At 35.3% G+C, this 23,991-nt stretch overlaps 1 protein-coding gene across 5 annotated transcripts in view; it reads right to left on the reverse strand.

Annotated features, from left to right (window-relative positions):
* Positions 1-460: 460 nt before the first annotated feature.
* The window catches only part of tead3b (TEA domain family member 3 b), a 45,152-nt gene continuing 21,621 nt past the window's right edge, over positions 461-23,991 (reverse strand). The window contains exons 4-14 of one of the 5 annotated variants that reach the window (XM_052559433.1): positions 14,987-15,051; positions 14,585-14,647; positions 9,068-9,196; positions 8,933-8,976; positions 8,793-8,849; positions 6,290-6,351; positions 6,053-6,189; positions 4,657-4,830; positions 3,864-4,007; positions 3,639-3,791; positions 461-2,927 (exon numbers count right to left, since the gene is read on the reverse strand). In XM_052559433.1, coding sequence (XP_052415393.1) covers positions 2,814-2,927; positions 3,639-3,791; positions 3,864-4,007; positions 4,657-4,830; positions 6,053-6,189; positions 6,290-6,351; positions 8,793-8,849; positions 8,933-8,976; positions 9,068-9,196; positions 14,585-14,647; positions 14,987-15,051 — 1,142 coding nt within the window. In that variant the 3' untranslated portion in view covers positions 461-2,813. Of the gene's footprint in view, positions 2,928-3,638; positions 3,792-3,863; positions 4,008-4,656; positions 4,831-6,052; positions 6,190-6,289; positions 6,352-8,792; positions 8,850-8,932; positions 8,977-9,067; positions 9,197-11,197; positions 11,381-14,584; positions 14,648-14,756; positions 14,820-14,986; positions 15,052-23,991 lie in introns of those variants that run through there. The other 4 variants (XM_052559432.1, XM_052559435.1, XM_052559434.1 and 1 more) reach the window with 4 other exon arrangements.

Genomic DNA, 23,991 nt, shown 5'->3' on the forward strand with positions numbered 1-23,991 from the left:
GCGATGACTTTCTTAAGATAAATTTAAAATTACTTGGGTGGAGTGCTTCAATCAAATGAATTAATTCATTTAAGGCAGCAAAAGTACTTTCTAGAGTTAAAAAAGACAAAAATCCAGATTTTTGAATGCAGCTCAATGTGGGATTTCTGAAGCGCTATTTGAAGGAAGAGCTTCTGCAACTCATGAAGATTTTTGACTATTTACCACATTATTCCTATAAGTACCAAGGTATTATTATAATTTTTTATGTTGCTTTTTTCTCTACAACCAGAAAAGTAGCAGTTGGCGATAATTCAATACAAAATAGTAGTCAACATGTTAATTCTGCCTCTCACAAGTTTCATATATTTTAGATATTGCCATGTCAGACATTAAAATATGCTTTGTATTGTTTTCAAGAATATTTTCTGCCAGCCTCATTGATGTGAAAGAGAATAAGACACTCTTACAAAGTTGTAAGTGTGTTTTAAGAAATATGGTCCAAGGAGACCCATGCCATTTTATTGGTATTGCTATACATTGTTTTGATTATATTGTACAAACCCTAACATTTAAGATATACATAATTGCAATTTACAACTGGTAACCAAGGCCACTCTTAAAAACAAGGGGAAAGCTTTTGCCAACACCACTTAATTATGGCATAAAATAACAGTATCACACAAAATGTTCAATGTATGCATATAGCATCAATTGAAAGTCGAAGAGCAAACATAAAATTAATAACTATAACAACAATAATTATAAAAAGGAAACAAAAAAGCCTATAAGAACAAATACAATTGAGGAAATTGTCGTCACTGAAGTTCAAACACAAAATCGTAGGTAAAGGCTGTACCAATATACATTACATTTCCGTTTTTTAAGTTGTACCCAAGAATTCGCAGTACCTTCAGAACGCATCTTAGACAATAAAAATGTAACTCATGCCTAACAACCATCACAAGAACATTATCCATACGAACGGTGCCATCTTTCAATTTTAGGGCCGAGTGGAACAAAAATGCTACATGGCTTAGAAAAAAAAAAAAGATATTTGAAACATTGTATCGGGTCGGAAATTCAAGTTTTTAGTTCTCTACTGGGAAAACAAACATTACATTTTCAGTAGTAGCAAAACATGATCTCAGTTCAGCACTATTAAAATGGCATATTTCTATAATTTCATGTCGAACACCTGGTGCATTCTTGTTCTAAAAAAAGTTTATGTACATCTAAAAATGAGATTTAGAGAGATAAGAACGTCAGTGCTGACGTACAGGGTGACACTAATGACTTTCCCTTTTACACTTTAACACCAGCAATACAAAAAAAACTGATGCTTGAACTCAAAACTAAAGGATCTGACATGTAATTCGGAGAAGAAAAACAAAGGTACACAGTGCAGATACATTGTGATGGTGAAGAAAAAAGAATGACTTGAGTTAAAAAAACAGCTTGGAAATGCAAACATTCTCTTCAAGGTTTTAAAAAGCACCAGATACGACAGCAATGCAACGTCCTCTGACTTAAAAAGACAAATCAACTCCATCAAAGTATTGTTCCAGGATTAAATGTTTAAAATCTCGACGGGCAGCACTTTGTTTGTACCAGAGTGACATTCACACTTGACTTTTCCTCGGTTCATGCATCTCCTGAAAGCTTCGATGAACAGCAGAGTTAAATTCTTTGTCACCTTGTAGCATAAAGAAATTGATCGCTTTATCTATTCCTACTATTTTATGTCAAGAGGTAGTCAAAAGGCACTTCAGAGTATCAATCGATTTGTGTTCTTTCAAGAAAGGCACTCACTCACATTTGGGTCAACTTCTCAAAATCCTTTAGTACCTGCAAAACGGTTTCTGACGCCTTTTGTCTTGTTCAAAGGACAGCCGATGAAACAAGTAACATCTGCAGTTATTCAATTAAATAAAGTCCATGCATTGTTTTCCTGAACTTTAACTGCAGTGTGTTTGCAGTACGTCCGTCCTTTATAAAGATGAACATAAACCCTCTGCTGGCCGACCTGGTCCTCAATTACACATCAGGCAAATCTCACAAAACCTGGCAACAACATGTCCATTTCATATTTCACCCCAAAATCAAAAGAAAAATTACAATCATTTTTTTCTTTATTAAATTTTTTTTTTTTTTACTTTTTTCCATTACGACATTATATTGAAGATCATTAATCACATTGCTTCCCAAAATCTTTTTACTGTAATACAAAAAAAGCACTGCCTTTATCCTAATTTTTCTAATTTTAAAATTTTATAAATTAGCATTTTTCTCTTGCACTATGATAAGAATTTAGGGAGAAAATTTGTGGTTCTTGAAAATAACATGCAAAAGTAGTCTTTATTTTTTTTATAATTTTTTTTTTTTTGATTTTAGGGTAAAATGAGACATTTCTCTGTGAGATTCACCCTTATATCACTGTAAAATGCTGCATGTAATATTCACAAACAGCACATATTCTTTCCCATCAAAACACATTCACATTCCCTCCAAGGAGACACAACGAAGCTCAAAAGACATCTATGATCTGTATATGCAACAAAACCAATGTGACCCATTAAGTATTTAAGGCATTTTAAAACAAATACAAAAAAGTTTTTTTTTTTGTTTTTTTTTGTTGTTGTTTTTTTTACAGAGTAATACTATATGTTTATGTCCTCAAAGACTCAAATTCTGTACCAGGTTTAGAACAAAAGCAAAACATTTGGTTTTTTGTAACATTTAGGCGTATTCCTCCGATGTTTGGACAATTTGGCATATTCCTCCATACGTGTGACGGAGGGACTGTGCAAAGCAACAGAAGTCTGTTGTCGGCGCTAGTCTTTAATGAGCCTATAGACGTGGTATTGTGCCCCGTGTTCACTCGTCGAAACTTCAAATACAAACGCTATACACAGCAGAGTCTCCTGGGTTTCCCTGTTGGTCACCACCTGCAGCAAAACAAACAGAGCATTTATTATTTCCAAAATAAAATGAGGTATTATTACAATATCATCATAGGGTAATGTAAAACATTTTTAATTTTGTAAACTTTATTGTATAAAGTATTTAATATTTGAAATCATTTCCAATAAATCACAGAATTTTTAACCCCTTTTATTCTCATCATAAATTTGATATTACTATGAATATCAATATAATGTCAACATGATTGTGATTATTATTTTCAAGCGATAAACAATAACAAATAAATTATTATATTATATAACAATTTTTATTATCATATCATCATCATTAAATAGTAAACATGTTCATAGTTATCTGATAATTATACATTTAGAAAAACATGTTTTAGAAAACATTTATACTGTGTTATAACGGTGACAGTTTTTCATTTCATAAATGATATACTACTTTTATCAAGATTATTATCATCGATCATTATTACATTTCGAAATTCAATTATATAATTGAAAATATTTTATTTGGTCTCTCCCATTAATTACAACAATGTCTTATTTAATGAATTAAATTAAATCTAGATCATTGATATGCCTCTTTTTAAACATGTTATAACAAATATTTTTTCATTTCTTTAGGTAAAAAAACAACAATGTGTGTACCTGTAAAACAATACAGATAATTCTGAAGATGACAGGGTGTTAAAGTCTTTACCTCACTATGAAATCTTGGTGTTTTACCTGTAAGATGGTGAAGTTTTCTAATACGCTGTTCATCATGTATTTCTCAGGCAGGTGCTTGAGCTTGTGGATGAAGTTGATCATATATTCACACATGGGAGAGCGATGGATCCGAAATAAACACTTCCCTCCCTCGGCACGAGCGTACTCGGTCTGTAAACCCAACAAAGCACGGTCAGATATGAGAAACACTAGCACTTCTCAGTCAGTTCAAGGCTTACTGACCTCCACTTTTTCCACCACTTGCTTCCCGAAAGAGCAGACTTTGGTTGAGACGGTGATGGTCATGTTCTCTGAGCTGCTGTACTGACTGCTGACTCCGTAGAAGGAGCCCGGTCCATCCTGAACGCCGCTGTTGTTGAGATCCGCCTGAGACAGAAAAACTAACTCAGTACTGTGGTGCAACTAGATTCAAGCTGCACGATTTAAGGCAGGGTTTCCCAAAGTGGAGTTTGTGTGCATGGTATGCCTATGCCTATGATTAAATAAAATTAACGAATTAATAAAATAAAATAACAATAATAATTAAAACTTTTTGCAAAGAAATGTTACAGGTTAATGCAAATGTGATGTAAATGTAAAATCTTAAATGTATAAAAATAATCATCATCATTTTGGGAAATCCTGTATAAAAAAAAAAATCTTGTGGGATTTTTTGTTTTTTCATTGTAAATTACAGTAATATACATTTTTATGATTTGTTGACAGTAATAATAGCAATAGCGGTGTAAATACTACAAACACTTTAAAACTTGAAAGTTAAACATTCAAAATGTGCCATTAAATAATATACATGATATATTTACTTAAAATCTTACGGGGTACTTAAAAAAAAAAAAAGAAACAAAATAGAAATTCCCTAATTTATGTAGTACATATTTTAGGGGGTTCGGCTGTCAAAAAAGTTTGAGGACTCATTCATATTTGTAGCAATAACAAGGCAGGTACAGTATATATCAAAATACCCCTAAAGTGCTTTTCTGTGGAGGTTTACATCACTTAAATGACATGCACACACCCAAAATTTGACGAGGAAGAAGGCGTTTTGAGGGCCCTTCTCGTACAGCTCCTTGAGTCCTCCCGTCTTCTCGGGGAACTTGTCGTAGATCTGTCGGATGTCCACCGCCTCCAGCAGAGGGTCGCTGTAGGAGGGGTTGGTCTGGCCAATGTGAACAAACAGGTGTTTGCTGTACTGTAAAAGGACATTAAATATATTGTGAGCCGTCTGTATTTCTGTATGCAACTTAAGCTTCACTAATAAAGTTGATCTATGCCAGTGCTTCTCAACTCCAGTCCTCGGGAGCCACCGCTCTACATATTTACTATGTTCCTGAATCTGACACACTCAGTTCAGTTCATGGATATCTCTCCTAACAAGCTGATGATCTGAATCAGGTGTGTTACTGTAAATAAGGGAGACATACAAAATGTGATGAGCCCTGGAGTTGAGGACTACTAGTCTATGCTATATCGGTCTTATTATGAACAAAGAAATATGTAAAAACAAGTCAATTAAACCAAAAGTCAGCAACAATGTAATTACAGCTTAAGGAGAAAAACCAAATACTGAGAAATTCTTGAGGATTCATCATTTAAGCAAATTTGTCAGCAACATATCTAACTGATTGTTAATTTTATTAATAATATGTTGTGGTGGACAGCTAGAAAAATGATGTATACATTATATATACTCTGAGAATGGATGTAATAATATACTTATTAAAACACTTGATCTTTTTGTTAATGGACAGAATCAAAACAGTCACTAATTATCATCTAATTATTATTTATTATTAATAAAAGAAAAGTTTATTCATACATTTATTCATTTTTTTGCTATTCTCGTTTAAAAGGCTGTGACTTTGGCCAGAAATGTTGTAATTATATATTAATATGACTATAGCAAATTATTAATTATATAATATTGTAATTTTTAACAAAGTACAAAATAAAATTGAACAAAATGATTAGGTTATTTTAAAAAATAATAACGTTTAGAACTGTACAACTGCAATACTAATATATATGTTTAATATTTGTGTCTAAATTGTAACATTTCCAAATATTAAACCATTAATTTAATTTCTCTTAAAGATTATTTTTTGTTGGCAACAGCCATGTTTTCTTTGCATGCTCCTCGTGATAAGTTTGGGAAGCTAGTTGGTGCATGAGTTCCCAAAAGCATGTTGAAGTGGAGATGGGTTTCATGTGAAGCAGCATTTACTGTAAAGCAAGCCACTCTTGATTTGCTGCAAACAGATCATGAGATTCTCGAGTGTAACAAAAAAAAAAAAACACACAGTGCAGAGCTTTACTCTGAAACATGCTGCATATTTATTTAACACACTAATCCATATCACTATTCACACGACTTTGTAAATCAGCATATTTGTGGAGTGCTCCTGTCTACTCACAGAGTCCTGGTCTTGCGGGACCTCCATGAACGCGGAGTACTCCAGAAGACGCAGTTTGGAGGAGGCGATGGTGCGATCCTGCCACACGGGCACTGCAGTGGCAACCGGCGGCAGAGGAGGGGCCAGAGACTCATACGCTGCACAAACACAAGGGGGCGCCAGTGAAGACTCAGCCATGCACATAAACAGAAGAAACCAAAGGGGGGTGGGCTACTACTACTGCACTAGTGTACTTACCTAAGGGTGCTTGAACAGGTCCAGGTATGTTTGAGTAAGGAGTTGGTGCAAATGGCTTGATGCTGAAAAAGTGTTCAGGATTTGTTAGAATTCAAGTCGCTTGTGCAAAACTTGTACTTGTTACAAAGTGCACATGAAAAGATCATTTACTTGGGTTAAACATCGCCTTATCAGGGTTCCCACACTTTTTGACCATTTACAGTCATTTGTAATTACTGGATAAGGATTGTTAAAAATCATTTTGATGAAACGGATTTGTAAATTAATAATTTACAATCAACCAGTTCAACTGAAAGAACAGAGTCAAAAAATGATTCACTTACAAATAAAACATCTAGCCTTATGCTAGACAAGAGTAATATCCAGCTGATTATTAATTTCATACTAGATATTAATCTGATAACTACAAAAATTTATATTCACTATAGAAATGGACAAGATTTTCAAAAATATATACTCTGAAACTAGAAATGGAACAAAATTATTTTTGAAATCATTATTTCTTGTTCACATATTTATTAATTGAGTATATAGTTGTGAGATATACAGTATAGTTGACAATAAACCAGTCATTTTCACCAAAATCAAGACCAAGATCAAGACTTTGCTTCACATCAGGGTCCTGATCATCGTCTGTGGTTTATTTTGTGATGATGACTAGTTGACATATAGTGCTTTAAAATGATTAATCACATCCAAAATAAAAGTTTTTGTTTATGTAATATATGTGTGTATTGTATATATTTATTTTGTATACATAAATACACACACATACAGGATATATTTGGAAAATATTTACTTATATTTATTTATATTTGTATAATTTATATTTAAACATATTTAAGATAGAAATTTTTTTTTCTTTAATATATACATGCATGTGTGTATTTATATATACATAATAAATATACAAAGTAGACACATATTATGTAAACAAAAACTCTTATTTTGGATGCGATTAATCGCGATACATTTTCTGACAGCACTAAATATATCATATGTCACCAGCTGTATTAAAACAATCGGCCAATTTTGGCTAATTGTTTTTAGCGGATGATACCGATTATCGGCCAATACATTGTTGTACACAAAAGAAGATATTTTGAAGAATGTTGGAAACCAAACAGTTGACAGTAACCATTAACTTCCATAGCATTTTTTTTTTCTTCATGTAAGTCAATGGCTACCGTCAACTGTTTGATTACCAAGATTCTTCAAAATAACTTCTTTGTTGCAGAAGAAAGGAACTCATTCAGGTTTGCATTTTTGGGTGAACGGTTCCTTTAATATCCAGTCCAACAAAACACAAATTTCCTGATATCTTCCAGTTGTCTATGACCGTGGGAACCCTTTGTTATTGTTTTTCCTTTGAAGGTGGGATATTTCAACACCTTGGCACTTCACTTATCCCACAACTGTTTGTTTTGGCCGTATCAGCTAAGCGTAAGTTCACCTACTTCAGAGTGAAAGTGTAATATGACAGAAGTCATGTGTGCTAGCTCACGTCTGATAACACACATGCTCCAGAGATTTCAGCAAAAGCTGAGAGCACAGAACCAACAATGTAGAGAGGAATCAGATTGCCAGTGAATAATGTTGGGAATAAAAACCAAAACCCAGACAGAGCAGCATACTAAAATCTGTTTGTAATTTCCTGCACCCCTACCGAATCTACAGTAAATCTAACCACGTTTTAGCTTAAACTGTGACCTTGAAATCTAAAACAAATATGATGGAAAAAAATGGCCGCTACTAAATAATAAGAGTTCCCTACTTTTAACCATCAATGAATTTTGATGACTTTTTCAGTTGCTTGCTATTACTAAGCACTGCACAGAGAAATTCCTAACCAATTAAAAATAATTTAGAGCTAAACAGTTCATATTACAGAAATGGATTACTTTTTCATAACTTGATGAATTTCCATGCCTTTTTTAGGCACTGGAAGTTTCCTGAAATTATTGCAATATTATTCATTAGTATATTATCATGTATTATTATATAATTATATATAAATATTTCTATATTTTCCATGTGCATAGTAATCTTGTGCTCAAACAATAAACAGATGCACCCTTTTTACCAGCGGTCCTATTAAAAATACTTTTTTGTTAATTGAAGTAAAGCTTAAATAAACTATAAAAATCAAACGAAAGACATGAAATGTTGCTTTTGCAGCTAACTAAAATAAGTTTAAACTGAAGTACCAAAATAACTGAAATTACAATAAAAGCTAAAAATAAATATATCTAAAAATAAAAAATAAAAACTAAACTAATATTTTAATTAATGTTCATTCAAAATATCAATGAAATCTATAATAGTATATAAATAATATTAAACTAACACGCTCTTAAACTCAAGAGCTACAAGTTTGAATCTGTCAAATAATGAACAGTTGGATCTATTTTACGGCCGTCAGTGGAATCTGAACCAGGTTTCCATCCCTAGCAGTGGATCAAGCTAGCGAAAGATCAGTTCAAGCTCTGTGGAGGGAACTTACGCGTAGCTGGTGCGGCCAAGCCCAGGACTTCTTCCTGGATTGTGCTTAAGAACCAGCCTGATACATAAGAACGTAATCCATTAAACGTGCCAGATACACAGACACACAGATAAACACGTATGAACGCATGAGTTACTCACTCCTCAGAGGGTCCGGGTTGACCTGGGATAGGGGTCGGCCAGAACTGGAAAAGCAGCAATGAAAATAAATTTAATTGTTCCATAATTTGTGTACCTTCCAGGTAACTTCCAGGTTATGTACAATCTAAATCGTACCCGTGCAGTTGGAGGGTAAGGGGACTGTGGAAGAGGCGGAAGAGGTTTTCTGATTAGACTCGGTGACACGATCTGAGCGGAGGAAAGAGCCGCCATATTCTGGAGAGCTTTGTCTTTGGACGCTTGATCCTAAGGAGACGGAGACACAGGTCAGCAGAGTAATCCAGAACAAAATACAGAAAAAAATAATTGTTAATTTTAATTAATGCAAAGCAGCCTGCTGATTTATGATTAAGTTCGATAAAAAGCGTCGGAATAAGGGGAAATAATAGGAGATCAGAGAGCACCAAATGAATCACAAAGAGAATTAGATTAACATTGACAGTGTTTGTAAGACAGCGATTGAAAAGGGTTACAGTTTCAGGTAAGTTGATGTTTTAGGCTTCAAATGTCTTGTTTTCTTTCAGTTGTGCATGAAAATCAGCACATAGAGCTGCAAAACCATCTCTACCGCATTAAAAAAATAATCACAATACATAGTCCAATGGCAAATCAGTATGCAAATGTGATGATGTCATTGCTATTAGATTTTAGAATGCTGAATTACAAAAAAGGCAATTAGATATTTTCAAATTCTCTGAATTCATTACAAAATAGGACTTATAATATGTAGTATATAAAAATGTAAAAATCATACAGCAAACCCATGGCCAAAACTACTGTTATAGGTAGTTCATCCAAAAATAAAAATAGGAATATTTGGAGAAATAAAGCATTACATCACTTGCTCACCAATGGATCCTCTGCAGTGAATGGGTGCCGTCAGAATGAGAGTCCAAACAGCTGATAAAAACATCACAATAATCCACAGCATTCCAGTCCATCAATTGAGAAGCCAAAAAGTTGAGTTTGTGAGAAAGAAATTTGTCATTAAGATGTTTTAACTTTAAACGTTTGTTGAAATATGAGTTCTCTAGTCGTAATATTTCTTTCTCCAGTCAAAAGGTAATCTCGTCTGAATCAGGAGAGAAGTATGCACAGACTAAGAACCATTTACAACAACAACAACAAAAAGTCTAAAACAGCTCTAAACACATGTTGAAATAGTATATTCTGATGTGAAGATAACAGGAGATGGACTTTTTCAGTGGAGGAAGCGTTATTATTGACTTTTGGCCAAAAAGTTAAAATACCTTTATGGATTTGCTTCTTACAAACATGTAGCTTTTCACTTCACAAGACATAAACTGATGGAGTACTGTGGATTACTGTGATGTTTTTAATCAGCTGTTTAGACTCATTCTGACGGCACCCATTCACTGCAGAGCATCCATTGGTGAGCAAGTGATGAAATGCAAAATATGTTCTAATGAATAAACAAACTATCCTGATATTGAGGACATTTTCAACAAAGTGAAATTTTTAGGTGAACTATTCCATTGCCTTGTGAAAACTATAATTATGTGGTTGCTTCAATATTAGTTACTAAACCTTTAACCCTATTAAAATCATGTTCAGTAATAAGAGTCTTTGGATTTCAGCTCCGATAGAGGAAGAGGAAAAAGGCAAAAGCAATACAGTTATCTGACAGATATCAATTACTGTGCAGCCAGCAAAGCAAAAGCAACATAATACTGGCCCGGGATGTCAAACAAACACACTTTTTTGGACCACTTTACAGTTTTGTCTCACCAGTCAAGCACTGAATCTGGTCAGGCTCTTTTTTCATGGATATTAAATTATACCCCATGAAAAACCTGCCCCGCAAATGAAAGCAACATAACTATACGTTTGGCATGACGTTCCAGTTTTCCAGAGGCTGAGCGTGTAGCATGTCACTTTGCATCACAATAAATGAACGCAGATAATAAAAAGACTTGGAAGCACAACCACAATAAGTGGTGTTGTTTCACAATTACGTTTCTTGAATTTATAAAGCCTGTATTATCTGCAGTACATCATAAAACAGAGGGACGACATGGAAACTTCAGAGAGCAATACGGCCATTCATATTACTGACACAAGAATTATGAGAAATCTATGCAAACCGCAAGGCCAGAGAAGAGGACCTTATAATGGCAGTGTTGGATGTAAGCTGAACCTGTGCAGGACAGCCAAGCAAAGCAAAGCAAAGCAAAAATACAAAATAAAACATCAACAATAATTAGCAAAATTCAAATCCACACTTACCAAGTTCATGGCCTGAATCAAAAGAAAGAAAGACCATTAGTACAATATTTTGAAAGCAATTTTTATAAACCTATTGTCTCTGACAACAAAGTTTGAGATGCATGCTAACTACATGAAAGTCAATTACATTAACATGTGCGCCTTGGCAAATATCCTAGTAAACAGTTGGTTAAGTTTATGTCTTAACGTAAACAGTTGAGAAAAAAAATGCATGTATACAGGTGCATCTCAAAAAATTAGAATATCATGGAAAAGTTCTTCATGTTTTTGCAATAAAAAATAAATAAATTCTAGATTCTAGATTGATTGTACACAAACTGAAACATTTCTAGTGTTTTTTTTTTGTTTGTTTTTTGTTTTAATCTGATGGTTAAGACTTACAGTTTAGGATTTTTTTTTTTGAAAAAATCTAAAAAAAAAAAAAAATTTGAATATTATCTCAACGATCATTAAAAAAAATATATTAACAAAACAGAAGTGTTAAAGATCTTCATAGCAGGTTTAATTATTCACTGATGAGGCATTACTGAAGCCCAGGTTGCTTTGATAGAGGTCTTCACAATATCCCATAGATTCTCTGTGAGGTTCAGGTCACGTGAGTTGGCTGGCCAATCAAGCACAGTAATATTATAGTCAGCAAACCACTTGGATGTGGTTTTGGCACTGTGGGCAGGTGCTAAAGTCCTGCTGTAAAATGCAATCAGCATCTCCATAAAGCTTGTCAGCAGATGGAAGCATAAAAGTAGATGGCAGATCTCCTGGTTGATGGCCGCACTGACTTTGGACTTGATAAAACACAATGGACCAATACCAGTAGATAGCACCCAAACATTACTGACTTCACACTGGACTTTAGATTCTGTGCCTCTTCAAGTCTTCTTCCAGACTCCAGACTTTGATTTTCCAAATGAAATGCTAAATTTATTTTCATCTGAAAAAAGGCCTCTGGACCACTGAGGAACACTCCAGCTCTTTTTCTCCTTACGCCAGGTGAAATGCTTCTGACGTTTTTCTCTGGTTCAGGAGTGGCTTGGTTCTAGGAATGTGACAGTTGTAGACCTCTTCTTGAAGATGTCTGAGTGTGGGACTCTTGATGCGCCGATTCTAGCTTCAGTCTCTAGCAGAAGCTCTCCCAAGTTCTTGAATCAGTTTTTTCTGACCATCTTCCCAGCCCTTTCAGTAATGACCTTCTGTGGCTTACCCTCCTTGTGGAGGGTTTTGATGATTGTCTTCTGGACAACTGTCAAGTCAGAAGTCTTTCCTATAATTGTGGTTGCATGTTCTGAACTAGCCCAAAAAGTACTCCATATTTATACCCAAAATTAATACAACTAATCAAGCTCAAAAGGAATATTCTATTTTTTTGAGATACTGAATTTTTAATTTCCCTAAGCTGTAAGTCCAAACCATCAGAATTAAAACAAAAAACTCTTGAAATATTTCAGTTTTTGTACAATGAATCCAGAATATAAGAAAGTTTGCTTTTTCGAATTAATTAACAAAAAATAAAAGACCTTTTCAAAGACATTTTTTGAGATGCACCTGTATCAGTATAAAGCATCTCTGCTTTTCTTAAAGTGAAAGCGGACAAAACTGTCAAAGAAAAAAAAAAAAAATCGCTCACTGATTTTGCCTGAACAAATTTTAAGAATTAATCTATATTTAATTTATACACTGAAGACTATTCAGTGTTATTTAAGATTTGATTATTACATTTCTGTACCTGAAAATGTATTGTAGGTCTACCTGAAAAGAACTGTTTATTTAATTTGTGTCTGTTATATTCTATTTATTTTCGGCTATTGCTTAACTTGGTTATCTATAGAAAATATTTTAGCACTGAGCCTCTTTTGTATGCATATATATATATATATATATATATATATATATATATATATATATATATATATATATATATATATATATATATATATATATATATATATATATATATATATATATACCTCGTTTGTGTTGTTTCCTTATTTACTTTATTTTATACATTGCATACTTTAGCACAGAAGCCTGAAAGACTGTCTTTACAGATGTCATATCTTAAGATTACTGATCTTTCTTTTTTCAATTATTTATTTTTCTTTATCATAAAAAAAAAATGTAGGCCTATTTCATGTTGGGAATGTCCCAATTTGAGGAAAATAAATAATGTAAGCTAAATGTTCATGTTATACGTTTTTGTAGAATTTTTGAGATAATAAAAATGTGGATGGTTGTTTAAAATCAGTATATAATATAATAACATCAATTTATTGATTGATATATCACCTGAATCAAGTCGTATCATATCATTTTTTTGAAGTATCAGCAAATATCGTAACGCTGGATATAAGAATTGATATCATATCGTATAGCATTGTGATGAACCATCTGATTTACACCCCTATACTTAAAATGGCTTGGATATGTGAAAAAGTTTCAGGCAAAAATTGCCATACTTTGTTCAAAAAATTTGGCAAACCCTTTTTTTTTTTATAACCTAACTAAAAAAAAAAAAAATCTAATGAGCTCTAATAAAAAAAAAAATGCTTTTCTGCAAATAATTTACTTATGTAGTAGTTCATGAATATACTGACAGGGGGCGCCAAACACTACAATCTAAAATCACTAAACATACAATGCAAATACTTCATATTGTTTAGAGTTCACTGCTTATGTAAATTATATTTATATTATTTTGCAATCTCACCCACTTATCCTCAATTTAAGGCAAAAAATAAATGAATAAAAACATATAGTACAATATTTTATTCTAACTTTGTGCAATCCTGATTAAAATCACTTAATACACAATTTACACATTTATAAAATGTAAAGTTCTTTAAACAAAGCCTTTTTACCATAAACCAACTACATTACAAATTATCTCCCTCTCTGTCTCTCTGTACACACACACAGATAGTAATATTTAATTTAATTTCAACAAATTTGTTTACATCACAGCCAGACTCATAACATAATCATCATCTAAAAAACCCATATCGGTTGACTGCATTACTATATTGTGTTATCCAGAACTTTTTCAGACAGATTTTAACAAGTATTAACAACTAAGTATTGGTGACAGATACATAGAGTCTGGATGCAAGGAAAGGAAGGTTGAAGAAAGGTTGAAAGCCAAAGGGCAAAGATCTCAGCCATTCATGCACCTTTAGCCTCTACGACAACCAGCTGCGCCAAACGCAAAGCACAACACTACATGACACAGCTTTCCATAGCACTTACAACTTTCTGCAGCAAATATTGATGCAACCACTCATTGCTTAAGATTTTATTCAGCCAATAGATAACTGGAACTTATAGCAATCTTTTATTGGTTTTTGCAAAGGAAACTGCTGTTAAGCCCCGCCCCACCCGCAGGAAAGCGCATACCTTCAGCTTTGACTGTATCTCGCGAGATTTTCTCCGGGCAAGAACCTGCAAATGGCTAGAAACCTGCAGAACAGAAAAGCCAAAGAGGAGGAAAAGAAAAAGAGGAGGAAGAGGAGGAGAAAGAGAGAGAAGCCGTAACCAAAGAGGGAAAAGATGTGCGTTTCTAACCTACCTTTATACCTGCTTGATACTCTCGAACTTTCTTCCGCGCTAACACCTGTATGTGACTAGATACCTGAAGATATTCGAGATGGTTTAACAAAAACATACATGAGAACAGTCACAACACACTATTTGCTTTGAGGAATATTCAACTACTGAACTGAAAACTGTCATTAAATCTTATTTGTTGTTATGTAAACAAATATTTTGTGCAATCGATGGTATTTATAAAGTACATACCTGTTTTCTTGTACGGGTTTTGCCTGTTCTCAGCTTGATGTATCTCGCAATGAGCTCATTGCGGCCTGAGAGGAAAGAATATTTTCTGTAAGTTTCATAGTGACCAAAATGTGGCGACAAAAGCAATGAAAGAGAAAACATCCCTCAACAACACTACCAGACTTCATGAGACTGAAACCACAAATAGAAAACTACTGAAGTAAAGCTTTAGACTTTATATAGAATATTCGCTTGCTTTAAATGACGGGAGGGGGAAAATGCTTCACATATGACTATTTTAAAAACTGCTGCAATCAGTCATTTTGTAATAAAAGCAGTATCCATAAAAACCTCTAATAAGGATAAATAATGGCCATTATTCAATACAGTATGTAATATGCATCACCAAATGCATATAAAGTGAACATGATATGCATCATATTTTCAATTCAATGCCTATTAACGTCACGGGTGTTGAAAGATAAAATAAACTTGACAAAATTGTTAAGATTTCTTAGATTTAATTTATTCTAAAGTAAGTGTTTTAATGATGTTTAGATTTTGTTGAAAAACATTATTAAGAATTTTTTTGTGCGAATGTTCCATGCTTTATTTGTGCCATTTTTTTAACGTAATAGATTAATTTAAAGGTGCACTAAGCAATTTTTATAAAAACGCTTTTGACCACAGTGTTGGACCATGTCCCTAAACACACTGGCAGCCAATCAGCAGTAAGGGGCGTGTCTTGTAATGATAGCGAGAAGAGAAGGCTCAATTTGAGTGTACAGGACATGATTTGATTTTGCATTGTTTCACACAACTTATTAGTGTTGGCTCTTGTTTGAATATGCTTGTGTGTTTTCTACTCGTTCAGAAGATGTGTAATAGCGTCCCAGAGTGTATAACAGTGAAAACACGAAAAGCCTTAAAAATTTTTCTTATTAAAACTTTTATGAAAAATGCAACACTTTTTACTAAGCAAATATTCTTACAATCAAGCCGCACTCACACTACCAGAGACACGCAACGACAAAGTGACAAGATTCATTCATTTCAATGGAAAGCTGCCGATTTCTGGTGACACGAGCGACGGTGGCTGTTGGCGATGGATGGGGCATGTCCAGCAACGCAACAAAGTTCAGAATCCTTCAACTTTATGCAAATGAAGAGCGACTTTCGGGAGCGAACGGCAATTGGAAAGAAGATCATGTGACCGTTTTCCTCTAAGCTCAGCAATGTGACGGAAATGAGGCTGATGCTTGCCATCATCATTCATTTTTTTTTTTATATACGAATTCAATTTATACATTATATTCTATTTAGTCTTTTATCTCCAAAATGTTTGTATTTAGCAGCAAGAAAACTGATTCGCAGTCAATGTGAGAAGGCTCAGTAGCGACCTCATCGCCAGCCCCTAGTGTGAATGCAGCTTAACTACTTAAACGCATGGGGCATTCGACAACCCCTTGAAGAAGACAGCTTTGCTTTTGATATCAACAAATTTTAGCTAGCAACATTCGCTGCCCATTGATAAGCAGCCATTAAAGTGTTTGCAATGTTGGGTTGCCCATGAATGCCCATTTCTGCCTAGGAGTGAAATTTTTTTTATATAAAGTTTAAAATATAATTAGCAAGATATAAGAGCACATTATGAAAAATAAAGTTGCAAATTTTATACTGGATCTAAAATAAAAGTTTTTTTATATCTATCTAAAAGTTGCAATTACATTTTTTTTTTTTTTACTCGAGGCGGAAATGGTTTTCCACAGAAGAGAGACCACTGCACTGATTTGAGTTTCTGCACACCCTTCCCCAGACACACCCTCCCTCTCTCGCACTCTCTCTCCAAGCCTCCGCATTCCTCACATTCCACTGCGCCTGTGACATCTGCCCCACACAACTTGATTTGATGAGGGCAACAGCCTGGAGCATGCATTCAGAGAGCGAGAGAACGGCCAGAAAAGAGCGAGGGAGTGAAAAAGAGAAACAAAGTGCTTTGCTGTTTCTGCCAGCAACTGGCAGCTGAAGATCATCCCATCCTACCAAAGGACACCCACACCTGCCACGAACCATCCCAGCAGGAGGTGTCCCATATTCCCACCTCCCAGCTCTGATTCCCTCATCAGGTTTCTTCACAACCTTAGAGCGCGTCTGGAAAGGAAACTCAATGAGGAGTGTTTTGGTTCAGGAATAACACCTGAAAACTTTTTGGCATGGTTAAACCTCCTAGCCAGTCACTGGAAGGTTGCTGGATAAAATCCCTGCTTATCTCGTCCTTCAAATGCCTTTCATGCTCTGCTGAGACGGTTTACCAGAACGTGCTGTTGAGCAGAAACGAGACTCAAGGTGGGTCAGAAGGGTGGATGGTACTTGGTCGACAGTACTTGGTGGAAAAATATCTTACAGGTGGAAAATATCTTGAAGCTGTAACAACTATGAAACCAGACAGACGGCATTTCTGCCATTCAACTGGGCTGGAAATCAACTTGGCAAAACCAAGATGCTGAGAAGTGGAGATTAGGGAAGGCACTGGTAGCATCAGAACTTGTACTAAAATTGTGTAAATTTCAGTTTAGGCATGACATTTGGTGCACAAGATGTCCATGTTCTACAATGGCTAATGTTTACTTATCAGCTTTATTTCTCCTCAATGCAACTCTCACAATTGTGACCTTACATCTTCATTTATTTCTTAGGACATAAACAGACTTTCCTAATAGGTCAAATTTTGCGATCCAAAAATACAATTCTGCAATATAACTTGCTATTAGAAGATGTAATGTCTCAAATGCAACTGCAAAACTAAAGTTAATGCTCTTGGAAGCATTTCGTGCTGAAAGCATGAAAAAAGAAAAAGAAACTTAATTCAAAGCATAACAACTAAAAAAAGTTGTCTCAATGCAACACACTTATTTCCACCCATCAATGTTGGTGTAGTAAAAAGAGGCAGCTCTGCACTTCACATTACACTGCTGGGTTTTTAGGCCCAATCCAGGTGGTGTTAACAGGGCCAGAGCAGACGGCGTTCCCGTGTCCTCAAATCAGTGGCGGTATTATGAGCGATGTCGTCATTCTCCTCGTGAGTGGGCTTCTTCAGTGGCAGATGACCACATGTAAATGGATAAGGTGTTTATAGTCACAGGAGAGATCAGGCTCTCCATGAGGTCGGTATTTGCTTTCCTGGAGATGGCGAGAGCAATGAGTGTCAACGACATGCTGGGATTTGTTTACAACTTGATTTATTAATAAATCAAATTTGTGGGATTTCTCTTTATTGGCACAGTAACTGTGCCTCGGTGCGGTTAATTACTTGACATGTCAAATCAACTCACCAACCGGCTTTCACTTGAAATAAACCACTAAACCGGTGGCGTATGAGTCAAACATACCATGAACGACAACAGAACCAAGGATACCACCATAAGGCCGCATGGTTTCAAGGGAATCCCTCAACAAAGATATACAACAGATATCAGACATAACATTTCAGAAAATGCCAACAATGTTCAATCAAAAATGTCATTATTATCAGCCAGTCGCTGCATCTGAAACACCACATAGCACAATTGAAGCATCCTTCTGACTTCATAGTGAGTCAGTAAATATGTTGGGATTTATGGCAAGAGGAGAATAAAACCTGGATGATGTAATCCCAGACTACAAAAGAGACTCTGGTGGCTTGCTTGCAAGATCTAGTGTGCTGCCTTGTCGTCTACAGCAAACATGGGCAGCTCCTCACATTCTAAGGCAGGATGAAACGGATTGAATTGTTCTATAAATGCCAGCTGCTTTGTTGACGCATGCTACATAAAAGAAAGCACTTGCATAAAGTCAACAAGAGATGCAACAAACACTCAATTCTCAATTTGCAATGTTGCTAAACTAAAGAAAACCTTTATTAAAGTGCATAAAAATATGTAGTTCACACAAATATTGAATGCAATCAGTCATTTCAAATTAGATAGAGTCGTTTTCCTATCTATACTTCTATGGTGAATAAAACTGAGCTATTTTGATTTAAGCCATACTTAAACTTGACATTTCCCTCAACCCAGACCCTGTCCCAAATGCCATGCTCAATATTACTGATCCACACTGGCACTGAATTAGCAAAAATACACCCTTAGCCAAAAACAAAACCCTTAAGTATAATAAGATTACAAATGGGAGACCTAAAAGCGATGGTGTCCAATCCTGGTCCTTTCAAGCCAATATCTGGCAGAGCTTTAACACTTACCAACAGATTAGCTAAGAAGTTTTCAGTATTCTTTAAGACTAGTAATTAATTGGTTCAGGTGTGTTTAATTAGAACTGGAGCTAAAGTCTGTAGTGCCGCATTTCCACCGCAGGAACTTTACCCAGGAACTAGGGTCTTTGGGCTGGTACTCGGTGTGTTTCCACCGCAGGAACCAGGAACTAAAAGTTCCGGGTAAAAAAAATGCCCCTCAGAAAGTCCCTGCTGGCGAGGTGGTACTTTTTCAAAGTTCCAGAAATTTCGGGGGCGGGACTTGGGCGCTAAACATCCTGATTGGTTGAGTTCACGCAGCATTGGTTGAGTTCAACCACCATTTATTCGGATCAACATTTTCAAAATATCACTGTTATTGTGTCATAAAATTTAATTTTAAAAGTATTTCAGGCGAGAATGTAGTTGTTTAAAACTCAAATCTGTGGTTTATTTATAAAGACAGTGCCTATTTAAAAAATGTTTGATATTAAATAAATTATTTGCACGGCAGAGCGAGCAGACAAAACAAATACGGTCATTGCTTTCAGAGATTGATGCCTGTTGTTTGGGAACGCAGTCATGTAAGACAGTTCTTGGAGGCAATTATACAGAAATACTTTGATGACAAACTTTGGCTCAGGCATTGCAGAACTAGGGTTGGGCCCATAGAAGATGTCATCGTCCATCATCGATGGCTGATAGACATCGCGATGTTGAGCTGACATCGTGATCCCCCCATAACCCCCACAATCTGCCACATCCCAATACCGTATTCTGCGTATAAGGGATTAAATATGATGTGGGAGGAAAATACATATTTTACGAATTTCTCTCGTCAATGGTTAATTATAATGTATATAAACTGAAGGCATCATGGAGCTGCTATTATGCCTGGCATTGAAACTGCTTGTGAATGCACAAACGCTTTTTAGTTTCACTTTCGAGATTCGTGATCACATGTACTATCTTTATACTATGGAGGGGCAATGCTTACAACACATTTGACAAGGTTAGATGTTTGTCAGTGGTGCTCAAGATCTGCAAATCATTCACTATCATCCTCAATCATCTCTCCATACATTCCGCTTATGTGGTAAGTGAAATTTTATGTACTGTAACATAGCAGGCAACCAATGTTTGTATTATGACAATGAACAGGCTGCATTGTTAGTTAGTAATAGCTATGTTAGTAATGCTTAACTGCGTGGGTGAGACGCTGGAACGATAACTTGTTGCTTTTTTTCTTATAAAAGTGGAAACAACTTTAGGTCACATCCGGTGTAGACACAGTGTTACTTTACTTCTTCATTTGTGGTCATATGAGAGTAAGACATTATTCAAAACTATTCTAAATATTCCTTTATTTATTTACATTCACAGTAAAAACAAAACATTGTGCTTTTGTAAAATAAAGGAAACAAACAGGATGCAGCAACAGGTCGGCACATCACAAAAATGAGCCGAAATTAATTTAGGCTGCTAATTGTTGCAAAGTTTTTGTTTCTTTCGTTTTGTTAAATTATTATTTAGAAAAATATTTCCCATATAGGCCTATTTATTTATAGCTTTATTATGTTTTTCTCCATTCGCAAAAGCACTTCAGGTGCGTGACATGACCATGTGAATCCTCATGTTCTGTTTTTTATTCTGCTTTTTGTTTCCATAAAATTAATCCCAGGAAAACTAATTTAGGTATTTTTATTGGGTAACAGCCAGTGTCAATTAAAATTTCATTTAATTGTAATTTAACAATCACGTCAGTTAATACTGGCTTAATGACCGTCAGTTATTGGTTAGGGGAAAAAAATTACTTAAATTAACATTTCCTCTAAAAGTTAATCAGAAATATAATGATAGGCTAATACAACTGCAGCTATGTATGAATAACGCTTGATGATCAAGTATCCAAATAGTCTATAACAAAGTACAAAAAATAGAAAATTCAAACTCATGAAACTTAGGCCTATACAATTTTATAACAGGCTATATAATAAAGTTTTGTTTAAAATGGATAAAGAACAGGCTACTGCCCTATATAATTTACGCAAAAGGTTAAATTTTGTATGGATACAGCACAAGGGCAATTTTTTTTTTGCGATACACCTAAACTTATGCAATTTTCGCAATTTTTTTTATGCATATTCTCTGTCAATAACAAAACTGGATGTAAACATGGCTAATGTATGTTACATAGTTGCATTCTTTTGTTAGCTACTGCTAGATACTTTTGCACTGGGATCTGCCTATGACACCTACAGATTTTGCCTAGGTAGGAAGTTCACTATGAACCAGCAGCCAGGGGACTTTGATTTATAATCAGTCCCTCAGCAGTGACTCAAACCTCATGCAGGTGCAAACAGCACTTAAATCAGTATTTTAAGATTGTGCAGAGGTTTCTGCAAATTAATTTCCCGAGTAGCCTGTATTAAAGTAAGGAATGTATGGAGTATACGTCTTTGAAATTAGTCTAGCCTAAATTAAACGTGTTGAAATAAAATAAATTTTTTGAAAGAGCCATGCACAAGAACGAAAAAAGCATACGAACACAGCAGTTGCGTTTAACATAGTGTTCTTCAATGAAAATACAATTGCAACCCTAAAAGAACCTCAATGTTTCTTCTTCACCAGCACTGGGCTGTGTTCAGGACACTTTCTGTCAGTTTGCCTTGCTTTCTTCCAGTCTGGTTTGTATCTCTAGGCTTGGCTTGCTAATTCAAATCAGCACTTGGGTTTTGTCTTGTCTGTTTCTCTGAGGAGAAGGAAGGCGAGCAGACAGTTCGAAGAGGAGGGGACCAACGCCAAACACCTGGACCCTCCCAATCCAGCCAAACTGGAGCATACATCTGCAAATTATGAATACACAGATGAAAGAGAAACATATCGCACAAGGCAAGAGTTAAGCCGTATTTGCTTATTTTTCCAATTTTTGCAATAGATTCGCTGGTTGTGTCCCCTTACTTTCTGACACACCTGTTTTATAGTCTGTAAATCAACAAATGTGACCCATGCTGGCAAATTATTTAGAATGTGCATGGGCTAATCATGAGCTTCAGGCAAACAAGCGAAATAATTTGGTTGCATTTGAGATTTTCAAAAAAATAAGTTAATTAAGCCCTTGATCTGACGGGCGTGAGAGAGAAAGGGAGAGCGATCCCCAGCTGCACGCTCAATGTCTTCAAACAACACGAGCGCTGTCTTGCTCTCTCTCCCTAGCGCATATTAATTAATTGACATGATGGTGTCGATGAATAAATCATTTAAAATGAGAATGTAAGTGTGCAACCCCATTTTTGTTTGTAAGAAAAAATTTGATTTCATATCGCAATATATATCGCAGAAAAATAAAATATCGCAATGTACATTTCTTCCAATATCGTGCAGCCCTACTCCACATAGTAGGGATGCACCGAAATTTCGGCCACCGAAAATTTTCGGCCGAAAATGGCCTTTTCGGTTTTCGGCCGATAGACTTTTATCACCGAAACAACACGGCCGAAATTTTGTGATGACGCAAACAGAAACCGCGACCTGCACGTGCACCTGCATAGCAAAGACCACGAGCTCCCCGCGACATTCACTTAACACCAGTGAGAACATTCTCTCTCTTCGTATTCCTTTATTCGCAGCACTAAAGCGTCTCCTAACAAAGAGATTAAGATGGACCACGAAGTAAAAACAAAGAAAAGTACAGTCTTATAGAGTCTCTTAGCACACGTCTCACTGAGATCTTTTCGGATCCTCTGCACTTAATCGCGAATGTGCTTGATCCGCGTTATAATGACCATTACTTGGATGCGGAAATAAGGCAGCGCGCACGAGAAATGATCCAGGCCGCGCTGGATGCGGAGAACCCGCGTGGAGACGGAGAAGCGCCAAGCGCAGGAGACAGATCAGAGCGCAGAAAAAAAAGACTCGTCTCTGCACCAGATGCGGGGCATGCACCATCGTTGTCTGATATGTTCAGTGGAATTCTGCAAGAAAGTGCCTCAAATAATAATAATACGTTGGCTATTTTGTTCTTATACACACACACAAACATATATACATACATAATATCAGATTGTAGCCATATTTATGCTAGATTTTCTGCTAGATGTCTGCTTTAATTTGATAAAAATGTTTATTTATGCCCTGGCCCTATTTAAATACACTCTCTCAAATATTTCTCAAATGTCAGGCAGATGACAAGCTCAACTGCTCAACAGCTAGATGGTTATCTGTCTGAAGTCCCCATCCCCAGAAGTGATAACAGTCTTGCCAACTGGAGAAGTAATGCACTTTCTAGTCCTACATAGAACAATTTCAAATAAACTTCACCTAAATGCACTTTGTTTTTATGAGAGAACTGTTCATTTTAAAACCTTTCTGCAGGCCAGTAGGCCTGTACATTATTATTAAATATACACATGAGTGGGATAAATTTTTAGTTTGAATTTTATTTTATACTGTGCATTGTTGCAATGTGCTTAATAAATATTTACATCATTTGTAATTATGTATTTTTATGTTTTTTTTTTAATAAGTTATGTAATTGTAATTATCTTTGAAACTTTAATATTAATTTATGCAATTGCAATGTCTTAATTTTAGTAAAGTTAGTACACGGTCATAGCAATAAATGCAATGGTACTAATAATTGGCATAATTTATTTCGGTGTTTCGGTTTTGGTTTTCGGCCTTGGTTTTCTCTTTTTCGGTTTTCGGTTTCGGCCAAGAATTTTCATTTCGTGCATCCCTACCACATAGTAATTTAACATGTTATATTATCTTTATTTGTACATTTTCTGAGAGGTCTATC

Source organism: Carassius gibelio, chromosome B6 (assembly GCF_023724105.1).
Source record: "Carassius gibelio isolate Cgi1373 ecotype wild population from Czech Republic chromosome B6, carGib1.2-hapl.c, whole genome shotgun sequence".
Classification (NCBI taxonomy): domain Eukaryota; kingdom Metazoa; phylum Chordata; class Actinopteri; order Cypriniformes; family Cyprinidae; genus Carassius; species Carassius gibelio.